Source organism: Mauremys reevesii, linkage group 9 (genome assembly GCF_016161935.1).
Source record: "Mauremys reevesii isolate NIE-2019 linkage group 9, ASM1616193v1, whole genome shotgun sequence".
Classification (NCBI taxonomy): domain Eukaryota; kingdom Metazoa; phylum Chordata; order Testudines; family Geoemydidae; genus Mauremys; species Mauremys reevesii.
The window spans coordinates 55174376-55195280 of record NC_052631.1 but is presented as its reverse complement, the minus strand read 5'-3'; the positions used below and the strand labels follow the sequence as shown (position 1 = coordinate 55195280).

At 46.2% G+C, this 20905-nt stretch overlaps 1 protein-coding gene across 18 annotated transcripts in view; it reads left to right on the top strand.

The window, feature by feature from the left end:
- Nucleotides 1-20905, top strand: part of FARP2 (FERM, ARH/RhoGEF and pleckstrin domain protein 2) — a 209780-nt gene that overhangs the window by 99093 nt on the left and 89782 nt on the right. For 16 of the 18 annotated variants that reach the window (XM_039487655.1, XM_039487658.1, XM_039487651.1 and 13 more), the window contains exons 8-9: nucleotides 3649-3799; nucleotides 8367-8462. In XM_039487655.1, the coding sequence (XP_039343589.1) occupies nucleotides 3649-3799; nucleotides 8367-8462 (247 nt within the window). The remainder of the gene's footprint in view (nucleotides 1-3648; nucleotides 3800-8366; nucleotides 8463-20905) is intronic. The other 2 variants (XM_039487654.1, XM_039487660.1) reach the window with 1 other exon arrangement.

Sequence of the window (20905 nt, the reverse complement as noted above, 5' to 3'; positions counted from 1 at the left end):
CATCCATTGACTTGGGGAAGCCTAAGTAGATTTATCTACTTAATGGATGAACAAAATTAGACCAGATTGTTTTCAGACCAGTCTATGCAGATTAGTCTACAGCAAACATCTGAGGATAATTACTTTGAAACGGCTTCTCATTTATAAATGTGTTCTGTGCAGTATGAGCTGCTTGGCTTCATTCCTAGTTTTCCCCACTTTAGAAAGTTCCTTCTATTGTAGGTGCAGGCAGTTTTTAAAAATTCTATTCTTTCTGACAGGTATTGTGCTCTTAACTTTATTAGGTAAATTTGAATAGTTAAACTCTAGCAGATTTTATACGTAATAAAATAGTACTCGAGTTACTCACCTGAATTTGTGCCTAGAAGTTTTATTGGACATATGCCAAATTCTCCAGCCACCATGTTTTACCACATTTCCGTAATTTTATTTTTTACCACATGAAGCCCTAACATCCTCTTTCTGAGATTATGGCATTACACCACGAATGAGTTTGTCTCATTGTGTTGTACACACTATGCTTGAAGTTGTGTAATGTGTGAATTTATGGCCAAAATTTATATTTCCAACCTTTTATCACTTATCCCACAGAGATGCAATGTAGGCCTTATCTGCTCACAAAAGTTATGCTGTTGTAATTATACTTTGTATATAAAATTTATTTGGCTACATCATACCCAAATTTGATGAAAAACACAATATAGACTAAATCTTTAAAAATATTGAACTCCTTTTGAACCCCTGAAATTTTTGTAATTGGGGGAAAAAATCTTTTCAGGCTTTGCCATTGTGAAGATGGATATTTTTTCAAAGTTAATACAGAATAAAGTAGGTTTCAGAGTGGTAGTCGTGTTAGTCTGTATCAGCAAAAACAACAAGGAGTACTAGTGGCACCTTCAGGGCTGCCCAGATGGGGGGGCAAGTGGGGCAATTTGCCCCAGGCCCTGCAGGGGCCCCCACGAGAATATAGTATTCTATAATATTGCAACTTTTTTTTATGGAAGGGGCCCCTAAAATTGCTTTGCCCCAGGCCTCCTGAATCCTCTGGGCGGCCCTGGGTACTTTAGAGACTAACAAATTTATTATGCTAATTTCCCCCTACTGTTACTCATACCTTCTTGTCAACTGTTTGAAATGGGCCACCTGGATTACCACTACAAAAGTGATTTTTTTCAACCTGTTGATAATAGCCCTCTTTAACTGAATTGTCTCCCCCCCCCCCCCACTTGGTAAGGCAACTCCCATCTTTTCATGTACTGTTATATATATCTTCCTACTGTATTTTCCACTCCATGCATCTGATGAAGTGGGTTATAGCCCACAAAAGCTTGTGCCCAAATAAATTTGTTAGTCTCTAAGGTGCCACAAGTACTCATTCTTACAGAATAAAGCAGTAGAAGCTATACTGAATGTTTTAACCACTTGTACTCACTCACCCAGAACGTATGTGGTACAATGATTTTCCAGTATGTAACCACTTGTAAGAGTGAGAGAATCATGATTCCTGCAGTACTTTTTCATATTTAAAAGGATTGCATTCTGAATGGGTTCTGTGGTTGTACTGGTATTAATTTTAAAGATGGTCTATACGTACAGTTGAGGTCCCTATTTCCATAAATTCTACTTTAATTATTAATAATTTATCTGAACATGTTCAACAGAAAAACATTACTTTATAGAAATAGAACAAAGATGTCTGGTCTTAATGGTAACTCTATAAACTGTTAGGAGAAGGCATCTTTAAAAAAAAAAGGCTAGAAGAAGGAAAGGTTATTGCAGGAAATATTGTTCATTTAATGCTCATGTTACACTTGGCACAGGATAGTATACAAAAATAAACAGATCATACCCTAAATAGCATATAGTCTATTCTAAACTAATTGAATATCGATTGCGGGGGAGAGCTGTTCCCTGGGTACATTTTTTTTTCTAAAAGCATGTTTTAACATGGCATACATAAATACAGCCTGTGCTGAGGCTAGTCAGTTCTAAGCAAAAATTGCTGAGTTCCTTTGTTTTTCCCAGCCCCCTACCCTTCCTCCATCATCCAGTTTCCTTCCATTAAACTGTATGATAATTCCATTTGTTGCCTTTTTTGTATGCAGTGCAGTAATGTAGATGGCAAAAATAGCACTTGATCAGAAATAGTGCTATAGTAATCATTGTGGGATCTTTTTAGTATAGTGTTATGTTGCGGAACCTCTAAATTTTGAGGTTGCCTTTGTCAGTCAGTTACACCAAACTCCTATTATAATCAGACCCTTGTGTATTCTGCAGCACTGTGGGACTAAAGTGTGTGGCAAGAACTCCTAAATTCTATGTTAATGTTCTTTTTATTCTGGCTTTGTGAAATATCCTTAATTCTCAAATTCACAAGCTATGACTTACAGTTGAAAACACTAATTTGATGTAAATTTGGCAGTCATTATTTTCAGTAAAGGTTACTCTTGAAGATCTTCATTTTTCACTGTTTTCTGGGCAGTCCACATCTATGGGTCTCAGCAGTTAAAATGTTGTCCAGGTGGCCTTGCTCAATAGCTCCTTACCTCAATATGTATCATGGAAATGGGGAGCTTGAAGCCAACTTCAGTATCTCATCTTCTCTGTTCCTGGGGTATTGTCTATCTATTGTGGTGTTCATCCTGGCAAACTCAGCTGGACAGTCTACACTTCAGGTTCCACCCACTCCCTGGCAGCAAGCTAGACTTGACTTGTTTTCCTGCTGCCCTGCTGCTGTGCTCTATGGAAGTGTATGCTGAAATCCAATTGACTCCCCCGGTGGGGAAAGATGGAAAACGAGAAGGTGCAAGCATGTTTTGGCAGTGCAGGAAGATGGGGGGGGGGGGGGGAATTCCATGGCAAAAAATGTGCTGAATTCTGTGACTGTGGCATCATGAAGTCTGATGGCAAGTCACACCTCTCTGAACGATTATTTCAGGCTCTTTTGTAAACTCAAAGTTTGCAAACTCCATTGGTTTTCACCATTATCTAAGCAACTGTAAAGGGTATAAATGTGATATTTTTAAAAGAGAGACGTAGGGCTTTGGATTACAGTTCTGTGGCAGTGCGTAAATTCTATGACTATAGGATCATGGAATGCATAGAGCCTGATTATTTTAGGTTTTCCTAGATTTTTTTTTTTTATTAAATGAAGTGCATATGCTTCAAATGTACTGTATACTTAATTTCATACAATGCTATCTGTATAATTCTGATCCGATTTTATAATCCCATTTTAGATTGTCCTGTGTTGTTGCAACTTTTGCTATTTTTCTGTCATGCTGTTATGCAATATTCTCAATTTCCCCCTTGTTTTCTGAGTATATCAATGTATTCCTAAGCAAGAAATCAAACTGAACAGGATTCCTGTTTGGACAGTGATCTGTTGACCTCCTAGGTTTTGAATCAGATAACCTTCATACCAGTTTTCATTTGCTTCTCTGTATCGGTTTCCTCCAGATACATTTTGTTAGTCAAATTACAAAGGTAGCAGTAATACTTTCATGGAGTAAAATTGTCAGTGTAAATTAGGCAGAAAATTATTGCTTAGTTCTGGACATATAGATTAATTACTTTGGACCCTTTGGAAGTATTATAAAATCATGTTGTTTTTAATATTCTCTATTTTTATGCTTCTGTTCCTTATTGGAGGGGCCAAACTCCTGCTGAGTCAGATTTCCAGGTGCTTGAAATTGCTCGGAAACTGGAGATGTATGGCGTTAGATTCCACCTTGCATCTGACCGTGAGGGGTCAAAAATTAGCCTGGCTGTTTCACACATGGGCGTACTAGTATTCCAGGTAGGTTGGGGAAATAATACCAGATACGTGCATCTTCCTTTTGATTATAATTCCTTAAGTAACTGTCAGTCACTTTAATCTAAAAATCTTTTCTGACTTTTTTTAATAGCTGACCTTATATCACAGAATCATAGGGTCAGAAAGGGACCACAAAGGTCATCCTGTCTAACCCTCTGCCAAGATGCAGGATTTGTTATCGCTAAACCATCCAAGACAGATGGCTATCCAGCCTCCTTTTGAAAACTTCCAGTGAAGGAGGTTCTACAACCTCCCTTGGCAGTCTGTTCCATTGTTCAAGTGTTCTTACAGTTAGGAAGTTTTCCCTGAGATTTAATCTAAATATGCTATGCTGTAGTTTGAACCCATTGCCTCTTGTGCTGCCCTCTGTGGCAAGAGAGAACCAGCTTTCTCCATCTTTTATTATGGCAGCTTTTCAAGTATTTGAAGACCGCTATCATGTCCCCTCCTTAATCTCCTCTTTTTCCAAATTAAACATACCCAGTTCCTTCAGCATTTGCTCATATGTCCCTATGGGTGCTCCACTGTAGGTGTATCTTCATCCCTGTGCTCCTGATTAGAGAACTTTGGTAGCTGTGTCCATTGGGCCTGCACATGCATTGTCTCTCCTCATGCTGCACAGAGTGTGCGGGCTAACCATTTACAAACTCAACGACTTTATTGACAAACAGGCCAAGGGACATCGGCAATACTTTAAAGCCATCATAGAAGAGGGACGATTAGTAGCAAAAACATCACTACAATCGGCCCTCGATGCCACCAGCACGGCAGGTAGGTCCATCTCCACAGCGATGGTGATGCAACAAGCATCATGGCTCCACTTATTAGGATTCCTGAAAGAGGTGCAGTCCATAGTGGAAGATCTTCCTTTTGAGGGTACGAAGCTCTTGGCCAAAAAGACCAACGCCTCCCTTCATACCCTGAAGGATTCCAGGGCTACCCTGAGGTTGCTGGGAATCTGTACACTGGGGTAAAAGAGGCGTTTTAGTCCCCATTCTCAACACAGATCATATGTGGCTCAATATTAACCTCAGCACCGTTAAGAACCACAGAGGAAGAAAGGGAAATTCCTGAAGCACAAACTGTCTGGTCTGCAAACCTTGTCCCAACCTGCATGTAAATACCCCTTTTGACAGGCAGGTTGAGGCACCGCGAGACCACTTTCCACAACTGATGCAACCATCCATGGCCAGATCCGGGTTGGGTGGCGACTGGGCTAGCGGGATCCCAGCCCACCCAACTCCACCAGCTCCCAGCCCAGGGCCCTGTCAGTGGTGAGTGCGTTCATCACCCAGGCAGATCCTACCGCAACACGCTGACCTTACACAGGTGGGAGATACCACTCATTCTGCCTCCCTGGGCCACTTCCTACTGTGTTTCCTGAAGCTGTAGACTGTGTATCGTTGGGGTCTCCGGGTTCCCTGGTGTGGGTAGCTCCCTGGAATTCTGACTCCTGCCGATCGGGTGTAGATAGCACGTCTCTGGTGTAGTCCCTGGGATATCTGGTTCTCGTAGTTAGGGGCTGTAGCAATTCCTGGCCTGGAGCCTCCACCAATTGTGCTTCCTCCTCAGTGACCAGCCCAGACTGAGCTGAGCTGCTCATCTTTATAGTAGCACAGCAGTTGGAGCATGCTCAGCACGGTCTGAGGGGCGGGACTTCCTCTGCCCATAGTGTGGGATTAAACCTTTCTCTCCTAGCGTGGGGTATGCACACCCTGTCACAGCGCCATACAGGCAAAAGCCCTCCTACCTCAGCACAAGTTCCTATCCCTGGTTTCACTCCTAAATACCATTCAGTACAGTCCACAGATACTGCCCTGACTCTGTCTCCAACTCTTTGGACACATGGTAGCAGGCATTGTGGTGATACCACACACCAAATTCCACATGTGATGCCTCCAACTATGGTTTAGTTCAGTTTACAGACCAAACAGGGACAGGCTGGACAAACCTGTCACTACCCACCAGGCTCAAAACATCCTTAAACTGGTGGAAGGACCCAACCAGTGTGTGCAAAAGGATCCCCTTCTCGTACATGTCACCATCATTCTTTCTTACCACCAACTCACCACTCATAGGTTGGGGAGCACATTTAAATGGCCTCATGACACAAGGCAAATGGTCACGTATGGAGATGTCTCTACACTTTGATCTCCTCAAACTGAGAGCGGTCAGGAATGCCTGCGCCCGTTTTCTTCTGCTGATCGCAGGATCACATGCAAAGATCCTAACAGACAACATAGCCTGCATGTATTACATCAGCCGTCGCCGGGGGCCAGGTCACCCTCCCTATGCGTGGAGGCTGTGAGACTATAGAACTCGTGCATCTCTCACATCACATTATACTGCAGCTTACCTCCTGGGCACGCAGAACTCAATGGTGGACAACCTCAGTTGCAAATTCCCACACAATCATGAGTGGGAGATGCACTCATCGGTACTCCACAACCTGTTCACACGATGGGAAACACCATCCATAGACTTGTTCGCCACTCACCAGGACAAGAAGTGTCGATGCTACTGCTCCAGGGTGGAGATGGGACAGCAGTCTCTGGGCGATGCTCTTCTTCTTCCCTGGGACAAGGACCTTCTTTCCACCTTTCCTCAGTTTCCTCTTCTGCTGAAGCTCTTTTTAAAAATAAACAGGGATGGAACTCATGTCATCCTGATTGCTCCTACTTGGCTGAGGCAGACCTGGTATCCTTACCCGACACAGCTTGCGATGTGCCCACTGATCTCTTTCCCGACCTATCTGCACCTCCTTTCACAGGCTCCTGCTTGGTTCCAGCACCTAGAAAGTTCATGCTCAAAGGAAGTAGAGGAGGTTCTATTTATACAGTAGAAAGTCCACCACACAACATACTTACTGTCAGAAATGGTCCAGGTTTCAGATTTGTTGCATTTTCCAATAAATGTCTCCAACATCATTAACTCTTCCACATATTCTAGTCTATGCTCTGACCCTTAAAAAGTCAGGATTATTCCTAAGATCTCTTAGGGTCCATCTATCCGCTATTACAGCCTTTTATTGGTGCCGTCGCACCCAACCACTAAAAGATTCCTTAAAGGTATCATAAACCTCTTCCCTCAGCCTCGATTCCCTACCCTTATGTGGGAGCTAAACCTGGTTCTGAAAGTGCTGACTAGGCCCCCCTTTGAACCAGTGGCCACCTGTTCGCTAACATACCTATCAGTGAAAACAGCTTTCTTAATAGCTGCAGAGATAGCAGCTCTGATGGTGTTATCTCCCTTACACAGTATTCTTTCCAGACAAGGTTATACTCAGGCTACATCCAAAATTCATCCCTAGGGTAACCTCCCCGTTTCACATGAATCAATTCACTTTCCAGTCTTCTACACCAAGCCTCACCAAGACAATAGGGAGGTTATACTACATACCCTAGATGTCAGGAGAGCCATGGCCTTCTACCGTGATAAGACAAAGGCCTTCAGGAAGTCCCCTAGACTTTTCACCTCTGTGGTGGAAAGATCCAAGGGCTCAGCAATATTAGCCCAAAGACTCTCTTAAGTGAGTCTTAAATTGCATCAGACAGTGCTACCAAATTCTTAACGTGATCTCCTCCCTCCCCACCCCCGAATCTGTATACATTCCACAAGATTGATCTTCTCATCTGTCACCTTCTTCAAGGATGTCCCATCACAGAGATCTGCGGAGTTGGGACATGGGCTTCAGTCCACACTTTTTCACAACACTATGCGATCACTGGGGACTCCACCTCCGATGCCATCTTCTCCTTCACAGTACTATCATCTGTAACTAACCCAACTTCGAAGTCCCAGCCCTCCAAAAGGGGTACTGCTTGGGAGTTACCTAAAGTGGAGCACCCATAGGAATGCTACTCGAAGAAGAAGTTACTCACCTTGTTCAGTAACAATGATTCTTCAAGATGTGTCCCTCTATAGGTGGTCCACAACCTGCTCTCCTCCCTTCTAGTTCGGAGTTCTCATTTATGAGTCTGGTAGAGAAGGCACTGAGGATGATTAGCCTGTGTGCGCTGGCTAGCCTCATGGTACAGCACGAGGAGAGACAGTACATGTGCGGGCCCAATGGGCACTGCTACTTAAGTTCTCCGATCATCAGCGCAAGGACGTAGACACACCTATGGTGGAGCACTTATATGGGGACGCATCTCAAAGAACCATTTTTACTGCACAAGATGAGTAACTTCTGCAGATATTGATGGCAACTGGGAAACTCAACCCAGGTGAGCAGTTAAATTGGATTTTGTAGAGCTACCCTTGGGTAGAATGAGCAACGGAAAGTTTACAAAAAAACAAAAATACCTATTTAAAACTTGTATATACCACAAGTTATTGTCCTTTAATATCTGCTTGAAGACCCTATGTTTTCTATTAATCTACGAATGATATTGCAAAGCAGATAAAGCCTGATCAAAGGAATAAATTGAAAATAGATTTGAGTACAATGAATTGTGGGGGCAAGGAGGGATATTTGTTGCTGTTCCAAATACAACTTGACAGTATAAACATTTCTTGCTAGCCATAAATAATTTTGTTTTTCATTTAGGGTACCACAAAAATCAACACCTTCAACTGGTCTAAGGTCCGTAAATTAAGCTTCAAGAGAAAAAGGTTTCTTATCAAGCTACACCCAGAAGTCCATGTAAGTCTAGCCATACCTATAGCTATGGCACTGTTTGAAACAAGTCTTCTAACTGTTAGCAGAAATGCTTAAGGCTATAATTTTGTAAAGCAAGTGGATTTTTTTAAAATGCCCTAAAGGATACTTTTTGGCTTCATCTTACCTTTACTACAATAACTGAATCCCCCACTTCCTCAATGTCCCTTCTTTGCTCTTCTAAGGCTTTCCACTTCCTATACCTGTCTTGGCTCTCATTAGACATAAGCACATGTATTTTAAAATATCAAATAGTATCGAGAGTTCTGAGGAAATTGTTCAGTATGTAATTCCTGTGTATTTTCTTTTTAATAGGAATGTTGCTTATAGTACTGGTGCTTCATATGTAAATTTGCCTATAGCTAAAATTAGTATTTTGGGGCCATGGTGGGGAGAGAAACAAAAGTTCAAAAAAGAGGTCTGTTTGGATTGGGTGACAAGGATGAGAGGCTATTAGGCAGGCCTACCACCAACTGAAGTGCTGGACAATCCTGTTTACAGTGACATGTGTTGTCAAATATGCAAGACTGAAGAAGTCATGGCCAGCCATAAGGGGTTGGAATTTCTGAGCAGACACTCTATACACCATGAGCCCAGAACTTTGGAGCTCAATTATGGGGCAAATTGCCACTTGGGAGCTAATGCTGCTTGTTTCAGCTTGCTGCTAGTTTCTTTCTGTGGCTTTAATGTACCTCTGTGTGTTATGTAGTATGCAGTTATGGCAGTTGTGTGAGTCATGCTGCCCATTGCTGGAGTTAAGGATATGAGGGGTTCATAAAAGAGCAGGCACTCCTGCAGCAGATGTTTGGAGATCTGTAGGGCTTGGGGCCAAAATTTGCTTCAGATTCCTGGGCTCCACATGGTTGCCAGATTACAGACTCTGCACCTGCACCCCATTGCTAATCACATACGCAAGGGGAGAATGTGGCATGTTTATCCCAATTTTCAATCCACTTAATTTTTGCAGTAAACTTTTTCCTTCTGTAGGTTTTTCATGGAAGGGAATGAACAGATATATCCAAAACTGGAGACCTGGTGGTAATGGGAGACTTTAACTACTCAGACATCTGTTCAAAAAGTAGTATGGCAAAATACATTTCCAACAAGTTCTTGGAATGTACTAGGGACAACTTTGTGTTTTTAGAAAGTGGAGGAAGTAACCAGGGAAATAGTCATTTGAGACTCGATTCTGACCAAGATGAAGGAATTAGTAGTGAATCTGAAAGTGGAAGACCGTATGGGTGAAAATTATCATGAAGTAATAGATATAATGATCCTAAGAAAAGGTAGGCGTGAGAGCAGCAGAATAAGGACAGTAGACTTCAAAAAAGCAGACTTTAACAAACTCAGAGAACTGGGAAGAAAATCTAAGGGATAAAGGAGTCCAGGATAGCTGGCAGTTTCTCAAGGAGACCATATTTAACGCACAACTGCAAACTATCTTGATGCAAAGGAAAGATAGGACAACTACTAAGAGGCCAATATGGCTCTATCAGGAGCTCTTTAATGACCTGAAAGTCAAAAAGGATTCCTATGGAAAGTGGAAACATGGACAAATTGCTAAGGAGGAGTACCAAAGGATAACATGAACATGTAGGGACAAAATCAGAAAGGCTAAGGCACAAAATGAGTTATACTTAGTAAGGAACATAAAAGGCAATAAGAAGAGGTTCTTTAAACACATTAGAAGCAAGAGAAAGACTAAGGGAAGTGTAGGCCCTCTACTTAGTGAGGAAGGAGAGCTAATAACTGATGACATCAATAAGGCTGAGTTGTTTAATACCTCTTTTGCTTCAGTCTTCAGTAAAAAGTTGAATGGTGACCAGATACTCAAAACAGTATTAATGACAAGGGGGAAGGAGTGGAAGCCAAAATAGGGAAAGGTTAAACAATATTCAGATAAGTTAGATATATGTAGCAGGGCCCAATGAAATTCATCCTAGGGTACTTAAAGAACTAGCTAAAGCAATTTTGAACTGTTAGCAGCAAAGAATCCTGTGGCACCTTATAGACTAACAGACGTTTTGCAGCATGAGCTTTCGTGGGTGAATACCCACTTCTTCGGATGCAAGTCCAGACTAACACGGCTACCCCTCTGATACTGAACTGTTAGCAGTTACCTTTTGAGAACTGAGGCTGTGGTCCCAGAGGGCCGGAAAAGGGCTAACATCTCTATCTTAAAAAAGGGGAACAAAGACAACTTGGGAAATTATAGACCAGTTAGCCTAACTTCAATACATAGAAAGATACTGGAACAAATTATTAGACAATCAATTTGTAAGCACGTAGAGGATAATAGTTATAAGGAATAGCCAGCATGGATTTGTCAAGAACAAATCATGCCAAATCAACTTAATTTTCTTCTTTCGGGTTACTGGCGTAGGCATCACAGGAGGGAGGGAGCAGTAATGTGGTATTATCTTGATTTTAGTAAGAGTTTAGACATAGTCCCACATGAACAAACTAAGGAAATATGGTCTAAATGAAATTACTGTAAGGTGGGTGCACAACTGTTGAAAGACTGTACTCAAAAAGTAGTTGTCAATGGTCGGCTGTAAAACTAAGAGGATGTATTTGGTGGTCAGTCCTGGGTCTAGTACTATTTAGTATTTTTACTGATGACTTGGATAAGGGAGTGGACAGTATACTTACAAAATTTGTGGATGACACCCTGCTGGGAGAGGATGCAAACACTTTGGGGGACAGGATTAGAATTCAAACTGACCTTGACAAATTGGAGAGTTGGTCAGAGTTCAACAAGATGAAATTCAGTAAGGATAAGTCAAAGTACTGTAGCCATGGCATCCAGCAAGTACTTCACTTAAAAAGAAAAAATCAAATGCACAACTACAAAATGGGGACTAACTGGCTAGATGGTAGTACTGCTGAAAAGGATCTGGTGTTATAGTGCATCACAAATTGAATATGAGTGAACAATGCAGGGGTGAGCTGGAGCCGGTTCGCACCGGTTCGCATGAACCGGTTGTTAAATTTAGAAGCGGTTTTAGAACCGCTTGTTAACTAGCTTCCCTGCGAGGGAAGCTTTGATGGGCTCTGCCTGAGAAGCCTGTAATTCCTCCTCCCGGCTGCCGGGGGGCGCTGCGCTGTGCTGCGAGAGCCATGTGAGCTGCCTCCTGGCCCTGTTGCTGCTCCTGCTCTTTGGACCTCTGGCCCTGGGACTCCTGCTGCTGCCTGGTGAGTCCCCGGCTGCGTCCTGCTGCTCCCAGCCCCCCCCCCCGTGAGTGTCTGCGCCCCTCCCCCACCTTCCCTGCCACAGCCAGCCCCTGCCCCCAGCCACCCCCCTGCCCGCAGCTGCCCCCAGCCACCCCTGCCCCACCCCTGCCCCCAGCCAGCCCCTGCCCCCAGCCAGCCCCTGCCCCCAGCCACACGCAGCCAGCCCCTGCCCCAGCCGCCGCCCCTGCCCCACCCCTGCCCACAGCCACCCGCAGCCACCCCTGCCCCAGCCAGCCCCAGCCACGCCTCTGCCCGCAGCCAGCCTCTGCCCACAGTCAGCCCCTGCCCCAGCCACCCCCTGCCTGTAGCCAGCCCCCTGCCCACAGCCACCCACAGCCGCCCTCTGCCCACAGCCAGCCCCCCCGCCCGCAGCCAGCCCCTGCCCACAGCTGCCACCCGCAGCCAGCCCTCTGCCCACAGCCAGCCCCCTGCCCACAGCCGCCCCTGCCCACAGCCGCCCCTGCCCCACCCCTGCCCACAGCCACCCTGTCAGCCAGCCCCTGCCCACAGCCGCCCTCTGCCCACAGCCAGCCCCTGCCCCCAGCCACCCGCAGCCAGCCCCTGCCCACAGCCGCCCTCTGCCCCACCCCCTGCCCACAGCCACCCGCAGCCGCCCTCTGCCCACAGCCGCCCTCTGCCCGCAGCCAGCCCTTGCCACAGCCAGCCTCTGCCCGCAGCCAGCCTCTGCCCGCAGCCAGCCTCTGCCTGCAGCCCCTGCCACAGCCACCCCCTGCCCACAGCCGCCCGCAGCCACCCCCTGCCCACAGCCACCCGCAGCCCGCCCGTCTGCATCACCTGCCCACAGCCAGCCCGTGTCACTCCCTGCCTCCAGCTAGCCCTGCCTCACGCCCCTATCTGCAGCCAGCCCCACATCCACTGGTGCCCTGCAGTTCCCAGGGCAGTAACCCTGCACACCTGCTTCAATGAGGGGGCGGCAGGGAGCAGCTGGGACCCACACATGTGCACACCCTAGAGTGACCAGACAGCAAGTGTGAAAAATCGGGACGGGGGTGAGGGGTAATAGGAGCCTATATAAGAAAAAGACCCAAAAATTGAGACTGTCCCTGATCACCACCCACACATGTGAAACGGAGCTCATTTCTAGTTCAGCCCCATCTTTTTAAAAAAGAACTTTAGGTAGGGTTAAAATACATCTGTATTTTCCTGGACATGTCAGGATTTCGGTTCTTAATCACCTCCTGGGAAAATATGGACGTATGGTAACCCTATTGGTCCAAAAAATACATGCTGTCGCACATCCCTTAAATCAGAACTTTTTATAGGGAACCCGTTGTTAAATCAGAACTTTTTATAGGGAACCCGTTGTTAAGATTTTGGCAGCTCATCACTGGAACAATGTGATGAGTTGCGCAAAAAAAAAAAAGGCTAATATTCTGGGATATATTAAAAAGAGTGTTGTTTGTAAGACATGGGAGGTCATTGTTCCACTCTACTTGGCACTGGTGAGGCCTCAGCTGGAGTACGGTATCCAATTCTGGGCACCACACTTTAGAAAATATGTGGGCAAACTGAAAAGAGTCCAAAGGAAAGCACCAAAAATGATAAAAGTTTTAGAAAACCCGACCTTTGAGGAGACGTTAAGAAAAGACCGGGGAGGAGAGGGGGAAACGGGACCTGAGAACAGTCTTCAAATATGCTAAAGGCTGTTATAAAGAGGACTGTGATCAGTTACTCTCCATGTACATTGAAGATAGGACAAGAAGTAATGGGCTTAATCTGCAGCAAGAGGGATTTAGGTTAGGAATTAGGAAAAACTTTCCAACTATATGGGTAGTTAAGCTCTGGAATAGGTTTCCCAAGGAAGTTCATGGAATCCCCATAATTGGAAGTTCTTAAGAACTGGCTGGAGAAATACCTGTCAGGGATGGTCTAAATTTACTTGTTCCTGCCTCACTGCAGGGGCTGGACTTGATGACTTGTTGAAGTCCCTTCCAGGCCTACCTTTTTATGATTTTGTGATAACTGGCCCAGTGCAGTAAGGCACAAAGGTCTCGGCTATCTGCAGGGCAGCTCCATTAATCTTTGCTAGTATTTGAAATGCATGCAGAATAAAGTTTAGATGGAGTCTATGTAGTGCATGGAATTACCATTTTAGTGAATTAAAGTTGTACTTAAATCTAATGATTTTAATATTTAACCTTATGTCAAAAAGTTGTTTGCATATTTTATTTCAATAGACAATTTTTTTTCTGGTAAATTCACAGTATTTTAGAGTGTATAGTTACAGAACAGTGTTGTCTGTGAGCCCAGTAACTATATTCTTATGGTAAGTGTGTTGAGGAATATAATTGCAGATGAGTGTTCTTTGAGTGCTTGCTCATGTCAATTCTATTTCAGGTTTGTGCACAGTTGTCAGAGACTTTTGCCTTAGGGTCAGCTGTGGTGCCCCCTTGAGTGCTGCGCTCATGTGTCAGTATATCAGGCACTGCCACTCCTACGCCCTCTCAGTTCCTTCTTACCACCTATGGTGGTTGGTCGGAGCGCCTCTCTCCCTTGCTTTGCAAGTGGTCGGCGTTATTTTCTACTCTTCAAACCTCATGTTCCAGCTGTAAATATTTTGATATATTGTAGATTAGTTAGTAAGTAGCTGTTAAGTACTGTAGTTAGTTAGGGTCCCAGCGGGGACTTTGCCCCAAGTGGGGCATGCCCTGGTCTCTAGGTTTTACGCCCTGCTCTGACTGCAGAAGGCCTATGCCTGTTAGTGACCAGCATGGTAGCTGTCTGAAGTGCCTGGGGGAATCTCACGTCAAAGAAAAATATTACATCTGTAAGAATTTTCATCCCAAGACATAGAAAGAACATGACATTCACTTGAGGGCCCTCCTCATGGAGGCTACTCTTCAGCCAGCCTTGGAACTGGCCTGGCTGAACACAACACCCAGCACTTAAGCCTTGGTGCGTAGTGCACCTCCGGCACCGGGCTCTACCCTGCACTGGTCCCCTTTGCGGGTGCCCAAGAAAAAGACCAAAAAGAGGGACCTGGCACTGAGCAAGTTGAACCCAGGGGCATTGGGCAAAGGCAAGGCCATAGCCATTTCCCTGAGGCGACCTCCTTTTACTGCACTAAGGGCTCTGCCACCAACTCCGGGGAGCAGTAGGGAACCTAGACTGATGGCTCAGTCAACACCTTATCAGCTCCCAGCGCCCAGAGAGCAAAGGACTCTCCCACCCCAGCCGGCAGCATGTGCGGCGTTCGACCTGGCAAAGGCTCACTACGAGGGCAAGCCATGAAAGCCTCCCAGAAGGCGAGTGAGCACCACTGGTCTCTGGAGCCAAGGCAGAGCCCTTCGTCACCATGCCATTGGTGTCCACATCAGCCAGGTCACCGGTTCACTTCTACAGATTGCTGGCACCATGCTCCTGATCTCTGCCCTTGTGCTGGGCCTCGCCAGAGAGAAGCACTGGTCACTGTACAGTTGGCTCTGGTCATCTTTGCACCAATGGTCACTGCACCCGAAACCCCGGGGATGCTCCCCAACACAGCACCACTGCCTCTACTCCCAGCACTGGTATGACTATTCGAGCCAGTGGTCACCCACAGAGACAGTTAGCTGCCAGACTCGGGCGTCGATGGCCCCGTCCTGGTCACCAGAGGATTTCTACAGCATCTGCCTCAGCTCTGCCAACCTGGCGGCAGGACCAGTGGCCAGTGCAATAGCTTTACTGGAATGCCTGGGGAATGCCGGTTATGCCTATGCCCCCATCTTACCAGTCGTCGGTTGCCTTGTTGGACAAACTCCAATCAGTGCAGGAAGTGTTGGTAGGCGCTGAGGTGGAGCGACAGGTGCCCACCCCAACACCCCCTTCCAGTATGAGGGATGATGCCCCGGGCCCTCCCCTGGTGGTGCAGTCGTAGTCGTCCTTTCCAGATGAGGTGGTGGCGGAGCCCTCCCGTGCTAGCCCACTGGACAACTTTAAGGAGCACCAAGTCCTGCTTCAATGGGTGGCCGCTAACTTAGGCCTAGAGGCGGAAGAGATGGCAGAGCAATCAACTTCGTTCAATGTGCTCTCTGCATCCACCCCTGCATGTGTTACCCTCCTGGTGCACAAAGGGGTCCTGAACATTGCCAGAGCCCTCTGTCAAAGCCTGTCTTCCATCCTGCCCACTTCCAAGAGGTCCAAGAAAAAGTATTTTGTCCCCACCAAGGGGTTCGAATACTTTTATACCACCTGCTGTTGGGGTCATTGGTTGTGTTGACGGCCAATGAAAAGGACAAGCAAGGGCATGCTAGTTCCACTCTAAAAATAAGGAGACCAAGAGACTGGACCCTTGTGAGAGGAAAATTTTATTCCACGGCCAGTCTCCAATTCCAGGTTGTGAACCACCAGGCTCTTTTGGGTGTTATAATTTTAACCTGAGGGACTCCCTCCACAAGTTTAAGGACTCCATGTCGCAGGAGGGTGGCCCAAGAGTTCGGGGCCCTTGTTGAGGAGCATATAGCAGCCTTGGCAGCCTCGTAGAAATCTACGAGGAGAAGGGACACTGGGTTTAGTCGCTGCAGCCTTTCCTCCTCCCGTTCACCTTTGCAGCTTGGCCCAGCGAAACACCATGGGGGCCAGAAATGGGCATTTTGAGGGTGCACTTGAGAGTGATGACCCAGTCATCTCCTAGGACTCGCCCATCTTTTCTTCAGCTGTCTCCATCCCTACTGTTTGGCCTAGTCGAGAATCACCTCGGACCGTTGAGTGCTAGAAATTGTGTTGCTGGGCTACACCCTTCAGTTTTCAGCCACCCCCCTTCCATTCCGTTCTTCCTCATCCCTCTTCAGGGACCCTTCTCATGAGCAACTCCTCATTCAGGAGGTGGACAACCTCCTATAACTGGATGGTGGTGGAGGCGGTCCCTTAGGAAATGAGGGGGAAAGGTTTCTTCTCTCTCTATTTCCTGATCCCAAAAGTAAACGAGGGCCTACAACCCCATTCTGGACCTGCGACGGCTCAACAAGTACCTCAAGAAGTTGAAGTTTCGCATGGTATCCCTGGACTCCATCATCCTCTCCCTGGATCCGGTAGATTGGTCTCTTGACTTGAAAGATGCTTATTTCCATATCTCTATTTTCCAAGGACAGAGACAGTTCCTCTGTTTTATGGAGGACCAGCACCATTTCCAGTTCATGGTGCTTCCCTTTGGCCTCGCGGGTCTTTACAAAATGTATGGTCCCAGTAGCTGCTTACCTGAGGGGTCTGGGGGTCCAGGTCTATCCTTATCTCAACGATTGGCTCATCAAGGGCAGATTGTCGGATTAAGTGCAGAGCAGCCTCAGTCTAGTGTGGTACACATGCTGCGACATGGGCCTGTTAGTGAACGGAAAGAAATTGTCCCTTGTACCAGTGCAATGGATAGAGTCCATCGGGGTGGTCCTTGATTCCATACAGACCAGGACATTCTTTCTGGAAATCCGTTTCTGAGCCATGTTGGATGTAATATCCTGTGTGAGGGCCATCTGCTCACCACCGCCTGCACTTGCTAACATTGCTAGGCCACATGGCTGCCTGTACTCACATGGTCCATTATGCCTGGCTTCACCTCCGGCTGTTGCAGTCTTGGTTGCTGGGGATGTAGACCAATGTCAGACATGACCTGGACCTGGTAATCAAGGTGCCGGACCACATCCGGTCATCGCTGGTGTAGTGGTTGGACCCCATGTTGGTGTTGCAGGGAGTCCCCTTCGCGGCCCCATCCCAGTTGCTAACTCTGGTGTCTGACGCCTCAGATCTGGGCTGGGGAGCCCACCTGGGTGAGCTCAGTATACCTGGCCACTGGTTGGAAGTCAACGCTCCCGCTACACAAATGTCAGGGAGCTTTGGATAGTTCGCCCGGCCTGCCAGGCTTTTCAGTCCCAGTTACAAGACAGTGGTTCAAGTTCTGACGGACAATATCACCACGATGTTTTATATCCTCAAGCAAGGCAGAGCCAGGTCGTCAGCCCTCTGCCAGGAAGCCTTCTGGCTCTGGGACTTGTGTGCGGCATGCCATTCATCTTGTGGCAGCACACATCCCCAGAACCAGAAATGTATTGGCAGATCACCTCAGCAGAACCTTCTCGTCTCACCATGAGTGGTCACTCCACCCCTATGTGTTCTACCAGATCTTCTGAAAGTGGGGGTCTCCCTAGGTGGACTTGTTCACGACTCATCAGAACAGGAAGTGTCACAGGTTCTGCTCATTTCAGGGGCTCGACAGGGACTCCTTGCCAGATGCCTTCTTACTTCATGGCTGAGGGCCTCTGATGTATGCTTTCCCACTGGTGCTGTTGTTTCACAGAGTCCTCATTAAGATCAAGCAGGGCAAGGTCAGCGTTATTCTGATAGCCCTGACTTGGCCTCGCCAGCACTGGTTTGGCACGCTGATGGACCTGCCTGTGACGACCCTGATGCAGTTGCCCCTCTGGCCAGATCTTCTGTTATAGAATCACAGCTGTCTCCTGCACCCAAATCTGGCAGCACTGCACCTCCAGTTTGGTTGCTCCGTGGTTAACTGCTGATGAGCAGGAATGCTCGGCTCGAGTCCAGCAGGTCCTACTGGGTAGTAGAAAGCCCTCCACTAGAGCAATCTGTCTGGCCAAATGGAAACGATTCACGTGCTGGGCCTTGGCCCAAGAGGTTAGGCCTGAGCAGGCCTTGCTTCAGTTAATCCTGGACTACCTTATATACCTGAAGCTCTAGGGTTTGCCCCTTTCATTAGTTAAGGTCCACTTGGCCACTATATCAGCCTTTCACCCTCCATTCCAGGACAGGTTGGTCTTCGCTCATAACATGACTGTCCGGTTCTTAAAAGGTCTGGAGTGGCTCTACCCCGAAATCCAGGACTCAGTCCCTCTGTGAGCTTGGAATCTGGTGCTTATGTGGCTCATGAAAGCCCCCTTTGAGCCCTCGGTGTTCTGTTCCCTTCTTGTAACCATGCCTTAGTGGGTCACAACTGAGGATGCCAAATTCAGGATGAACTGCTGAGATGTAGGGCAAATGCAGCCCAAAACTGGTGGTTATTTTTTAATAAGATATACCAAACCAGCCACAAAAATAAATGCCTGTTTCACCACACTGGCTAACAAGAAAACATAAAGGCAGTTTCCTCATGCATTCCAGTTCTTATATCACCACCAAAAACACTGGATTCAGAGATGAGTGGTTCTTTATAACCAGTCTCATCAAATAATAGGTTCTTCTGATCCTAAAGGACCAGCCATACACACCCAGGTCAATATATAACTTAGATCTTACCCTAAAATCATGCTGATGCCAATCCCCGAGTATCTAAGATCTAAAGGTTTATTTATAAAAAAGAAAGAAAGGTGAGAGTTAAAATTGGTTAAGGGAATCAATTACATACAATAATGGCAAAGTTCTTGGTTCAGGCTTGTAGCAGTGGTGGAATAAACTGCTGGCTTAGGTCAAGTCTCTAGAATACATCCACAGTTTGGATGGATCATTCAGTCCTTTGTTCAGAACTTCAGTTTGTAGCAAAGTTCGTCCAGAGATAAGAAGCAGGATTGAAGACCAAATGGAGGTGTTTCCAGGGCCTTTAATAGCTTTTGCCATGTGAAGGGCATCCCATTGTTCTTACTGTGGAAAATTATAGCAACAAGATGGAGTTTGGGGTCACGGGCAAGTCATATGTTTATGCCCAGTTTCCCTCAGTCATTGCAGGAAGCCATTACCTACACTCCAGATAGCACATTTGCATGACAGTCCACTCAGTGTAGATTAATATCTCCCATGGTCCGTTGTCAACCAAGTGCTTCTTGATGAGCCACTTAATTTGAATAGTCCCTCCAAGATGTGCAGGGCGTTACCTTGTGGGCGTTACCTCAGGAGCAAACATTTGAAGTCCAAGTATAGCGCCAATACTTATAAATTCACATACAAAAATGATAAATGCATACAGATATCATAATCAGAACCAGCAAATCATAACCTTTTTCATAGACACCTCACTTGACAACCTTTGTTATATATTTGCAGCAAATATTGTCTAATGGTTGCAACAGTGATCTGTATGGTTATATTTTAATTAGATGACATCACAGCATCCTGTTCCCTTCTTTTGCTGTCCTGCAAGGTGTCATTCCTGGTGGCGATAACTTCTGCCCAAAGGGTTTCCGAGATTAAAGCACATACATCGGAGCTCCCTATACAGTATTTTTTAAGGATAAGGTTCAGCTGCAGCCACATCTGGCTTTCCTGCCCAAGGTGGTTTTGCATTTTCACATGAGCCAGAACATATTCTTGCCAGTAGTCTTTCCAAAGCCTCATAAATCTGAGGAGGAACAAAGGTTACACTCCCTGGATGTCAGGAGAGTGCTAGCCTTCTATATCGAAAGGACCATGCCATTTAGCAAGTCAATGCGGTTGTTTGTCACGGTGGTAGATAGGATGAAATGTAGGCCAGTGTCCACCCAGAGATTGCATCCGATTCTGTTATGATCAGGCAAAGGTGCCTCCACCAGCGATTGTAACCGCCCACTCAACTAGAGCACAAGCCTCAGCAGCGGCCTTCCTGGCCCAAGTGCTAATTTCTGATATCTGCAGGGCCGCCGCCTGGTCGTCCATCCATATATATTCACGTTTCACTATGTGCTTATCCAGCAAGCACGAGACAATGCTGGCTTTGGTAGAGCGGTGTTACAATCTGCACGTCTGTGAACTCCGAGCCCACCTCCAGGGATACTGCTTGTGAGTCACCTAGAATGGAATCAACGTGAGCAAGCACTTGAAGAGGAACAAATGGTTACCTACCTTTCATTACTGTTGTTCTTTGAGATATTTTGCTCATGTCCATTCCATTACCTGCCCTCCTGCCCCTCTGTCAGAGTTGCCAGCAAGAAGGAGCTGAGAGGGCGTAGGGCCAGCGGCACCTAATATACCAATGCATGAGCACGGCATTCAAGGGGGCTGACCCTACGGATACTGCTAATGCAAAAGTCTCTGACAACTGTGCACGTGAGCGTGCACACACCTAGAATCGAATAGACATGAGAAACACATCTCGAAGAACAACAGTTATGAAAGGTAGGTAACCATTTTTTGCTGGCACTTGAGAGTTAAATCTAACGTTTTTGTAGATACACTGAGAAGTACTCAAAATCTATCTGAACAAAGAAGCAAAAATAATGCAAGTGTCAAACTGAAACAGATCAGTGGTTCATCTAGTTCATTATCCTGTCACTAACAGT